The 4733-nt window shown below is 34.8% G+C and overlaps 1 protein-coding gene across 1 annotated transcript in view; it reads right to left on the bottom strand.

Annotated features, from left to right (window-relative positions):
• LOC103131777 (heat shock 70 kDa protein 12A-like) overlaps positions 1–4727 on the bottom strand; it is a 22978-nt gene extending 18251 nt beyond the window's left edge. The window contains exons 1-5 of the mRNA XM_007543502.2: positions 4416–4727; positions 4081–4176; positions 3409–3507; positions 1702–1800; positions 487–591 (exon numbers count right to left, since the gene is read on the bottom strand). Coding sequence (XP_007543564.1) covers positions 487–591; positions 1702–1800; positions 3409–3481 — 277 coding nt within the window. The 5' untranslated portion in view covers positions 3482–3507; positions 4081–4176; positions 4416–4727. The remainder of the gene's footprint in view (positions 1–486; positions 592–1701; positions 1801–3408; positions 3508–4080; positions 4177–4415) is intronic.
• Positions 4728–4733: the final 6 nt, after the last annotated feature.

Here is a 4733-nt window from a genome sequence, read left to right on the forward strand (position 1 = left end):
CTCTCTGTGATTAGGGATCCTAAAGACAATAAAAAGAGAGGGGCAGGCAAATGTGCTTCAGAGCAGTAGGAGATTTGTAACTGAAAGCACATCTCTGTCTGTTCTCCTCGCGAGTATTAAGAATCTAACTTTCTCTTGTCTTTCCTGTGTTATGTGCTGTGTTTAATAGGTGTCAACTCTGATAAGGACCAACTGAGGATCAAAACCTGATCCATATGAAAAGAAGTACTGGTTTTGTGTTAGAGCTTAGACTAGGTTTAAGGTTAAGCTTATTATCCTGGTAATATGTGGGGTTAGGGTAACAGTCAGGGTTAGTAGTAGAAATGAATGTAAGTCAAGCACAGAGACTTACATTCATTTCAAAGAGAGAGAAACATATTGTAAGTTGCAACATGGGTCATTGCATGAAATTGTCAAACTCAGGAAAACTCTCAAAACCTCAGCATGTTAGAGATTTACATCGATACAGTTGTAACAGTGACTTACCTAAAATGAGCTGTTGCCTAGAATGGTAGAAAAGTCCTCCATAAACACCAAAAAGTAACTGCAGAAGCAGCATAAGCAGGAAAGCTTTGGCCTGAGTTGAAATACCTATGGAGAAACATGAAGATCAGTTAGATATTAGAAATAGATGCACAGTATAAACGTCTTATGTTTTCAGAAATATTTCTTTCCATTGAATGTACATAAAATAAAGGTTTTTCTTCATCATCCATCAAGGAAAAACCAGAATGAATCATAAAATGCACAGAAAAACAGGTAGATTAAGTAAAGACATTTATTCTAACACTCTGAGCCAGTCATGTCTAAAAACAGGAAACATTATTTCATTATTTTCTTGTTTAAAAATGTACTGCCTACTCAAGTTAGTTCCAGTTTATATATATATATAGTATATAGAGAGCAGGAAATGAAGGGAGGAGGAAGGAAAATGACTTCTCTCTATAAGTGACATGAGATTGGTGGAGTGTTAATGTTCACACAGATCATCCCTAAACAAAAAGCCAGGGCTGCAGTGGGGTGTCTTAGATATATAAAAGTATATTTATGTATTAAGATGATGCAGTCAAATATTTAGATCGATACCAAACTTTATTTCTGTGGCATAGATTTGAAAATTGGTGTCCACAGACACTTCCTGTTCACTGTGGCTGAACTTGTGGCTCCATGCAAAGACTTCAGTTTTTAAATGTGCAAAGAGGAGAGACTGTCCCAAGAGGATTACAGTGTAATATCAGTGAAAGATGGTTCTACAAAATACGAACTCAAAGGGGGATAAAAGAAAAGAAAATGCAAACTTTCTATACTTTTATTGTTTTTTTTTTTATTTGGAAAATAATGATCAATTATTACTTGACTATAATCTACTTTGTGTTCTTCTATCACATAAAATCCCAATTAAATGTAATTATTATTGTAGTTATAACACAAAATGCAAAATAAAAATATATTATTTGTATCATCATTCACTTACAAAAGGCACGGTTGAGTTAATGTGGGTTCATTTCCTGTCGTTACAAATATTGAAAAATAATTACTGTGAAATGATGACTATGAAACCATGGCAACCCTGACGCATCCTCCATCTTTCTGAATCACTTCATGGTTTAATATCTGAAATGGTCACAGTCTGTCTAAGGAAAACGGATTAAACTCAGCATGTTACACAGCAGATTGGATGCAGCTGTAAAAGAGACTCACCTGGCATCAAATATCCTTGGAAATGAAACAAAATACTCCCCGGAACAGCAAGAAAAATCATCAGAGCCAGGATGATTGCTACAGAAGTAATATATATTTCTATGGAAAAACAGAAAGATTAGTTAAGATCTGAAAAGTTTAATAGTTTACATTAGCCTCTTTATTTTAGAGTTGTTTTTAAAAATTAGAATACAATTTAATTTAACCTCTATGGAAATCCTTTGTCTAATGTTCTTAATGTCAATAGGTTTCTATTTTTAATGTGTCTCTATCTTAAAGTACCATAAAATGACTGATTAACAGCAAAACATAAAGTACACAGCTGGACTTCATGTGATTAGAAAGAGTTTGGTTTGTCCAGCTGGTTGCATTAAGGCCTCAGTTTAATCACATATTGTGGGATGACATCACAGCTTCAGACATTTTTCAAAGATTATTTCATTTTTATGCAAAATACATAGTTAGATCCAGTCATATTATTAGGATAAGGTCAAACTAGTTCAGATTTATTGACCATTAAATTTACATTAAAAGGAATTTCCTTCCCAGCATTTATCAAGATCAAAGAAATTTATCTTAAAATTCACAAAACAATCAAACTAAATAAGTTGAGTATCTAACACCAAAAGGTGAAACATTATTTTACCTTATACTTTATACCAGTGTTTCTCAACCCTGGTCCTCACCGCCCCCCTATCCTGCATGTTTTAGGTTTTTCCCTTCTGCCACACACCTGAATTGTATCTCTGGGTGATTTCTGCATGACTTGATGGTCATGCAATCATTTGAATCAGCTGTTCTGGAATAGAGGCACATCTAAAACATGTAGAGCGGGGGACCAGGGTTGAGAAACAATGCTTTAGAGTCACACCTAAAGAAATAAAATAATTCACATTGCAGTTTTTCCATTTTAATGGTACGGCGCCCCCTAGGAGACATGGGGGAAATTATTTTCTTACCTCGCAATACACTTACTGCAATATTTCCTGGTCTATTTTGTCACACATGTCAATTTAAAATAAATTTCAAATATATACACATTTAAAGAGCCTCAGTGAAATAGTCCAAATAGTTTGGATGTATTTCTTATTTCTTCTTACAGAAAGTTTCTGTTTATATCATAGGTTTGTGGTGCATTTCTATACTAAAGAAAAAAAAAAAAGCTTCAGAAATTTCACAATGAAATATTAATATTCATGGAAAAACCTTATGAAAACCTTATATTAAAGCAGAAAGTATGATGGCCACTGTAAGAAAGGCTTACAGTGTTCAGTTATGCTGCATTATCAGCACTTTATTGCGAGAGAACGTAAAACCTATTGTGAGGGAATGCAAAAGAAAAAAAATCCTCCATGTCCCATAGGGGATAATGGTGCCATCATTCTTCTGCCACATAGTAACAACAAAGAAGAGCTCCTCTCCTCTCCTTTGCTCTTTATAGGCATACATATCTTTCTTATGCATGGAGTAGTCAATAATTATGGACAAATTGAACAATTGAAATATTGTTGGTTAAAGTCAGTGATGTTACTGATCTGATCAGCTGATTTAGGGATTTTTTTGTTTAACAAAAAGGTTAATATAACAAATATGTTACATTAATGGATAAAAGACTCCAAAACAATCCAGCTCATGATTTTAAAATGAGAACTATGAAACCTCAGCATGTTAGACTTTAGCACTGATACTGTTGTAAAAGGGGCCTACCTGATATAGAAGTAAATAATAGACCCACAAACACAGCAGGACCCAGCAGAAGCACCAACGCCTGTGGAATCATGAAGATTTTGGCCTGAGCTGAAATTTCTTTGGAAAAACATAAAGATCAGATATTAGACATTCCCACTGCTTGGCTTTTGTAATTTCTGAAAGTGTTTTCATAATTACAGACCTCAGAGTTCCCCTTAAAAATGAGCATAAAATTGTCTGAATATTCTGAACATTTTTACTGATGATGTTCTTAAAGTCAGTGAGAAAAAAAAAATTCAGGATTAAACACAGAATTTTGTTCAGCTGGTTGGATTTTAGAGTTCATATATAAACAGGTAATATGAGGTCAGAGGCTTTGTCCATAACACAGGACAGAAATGTTTCTTCAGGACCCAGCAGGAAAAGACACAACGCACAAATAACCAAGCCAAAATCAATAACATAAAGGCAACTGTGGGTTCAGGTGATGACCATAGAAACTCTGAATAATAAGAAACCGAACCCATAATTATAAAATCACAACTATGGAAACCATGGCAACTCTGAAGTGGTTTTCACCGTTCTGCATCACGGTTCACTATCTGAAATGATCACAACCTCTCTATGAAAAACTCATAAAACCTCAGAATGTTGGACAGTAGCAGTGGAACTGCTGTGAAAGACACTTACCTGATTTAAACTGTTGTCGCAAATGATACAACAGGGCCACATCCAGAATAAGAAACAGCAGCAGAAACAGGAGACCAATGACCCAGATTGGAATTTCTATGGGAAAACATAACTGTCATTAATCAGGTCAGAGTTTCCTTCAAAAATAATAATCAAATTTCCTATAGTCGCTGTGAAAATCTAAAATTAATGTTCTTAAAGTCAAGGAGGGTGTGAACACATGATGACAATAAAGGCTTCTTGAAATTGATCTTTAAACCATGGCAACCCTGAAGCTTCCTCAAAACCTCAGAAGGCTAGACATTAAAAGTGATACTGTGGTAAATCAGACTTACCGACATTAAATTTATGTCCAAAATGAAATAAAAGACCCCCACAAACAGCAAAAACAACCACCAAAATCAGCAAAGTCAGCAAAATTTTGGCCGGAGTTGAAATTTCTGTGTAAAAACAGAACAATCAGGTCAGTCAGATCTTAGACATGCAGGCATAGTTCAGACCTCAAATATATGTTATGAAAAGTTTAATAGTGTTCATAATCAGTGTTAAGGAAGAAATATTATCTAAAATAGTTTAAACTTAGAAAACAGTTTGGCTCTCTCTTCCTCTGGATCCCAGGTCCTCTCGGCAGGCCACGTGTAGGCACAAGGAAA

This window comes from Poecilia formosa, unplaced genomic scaffold, assembly GCF_000485575.1.
Source record: "Poecilia formosa unplaced genomic scaffold, Poecilia_formosa-5.1.2 Scaffold834, whole genome shotgun sequence".
Classification (NCBI taxonomy): domain Eukaryota; kingdom Metazoa; phylum Chordata; class Actinopteri; order Cyprinodontiformes; family Poeciliidae; genus Poecilia; species Poecilia formosa.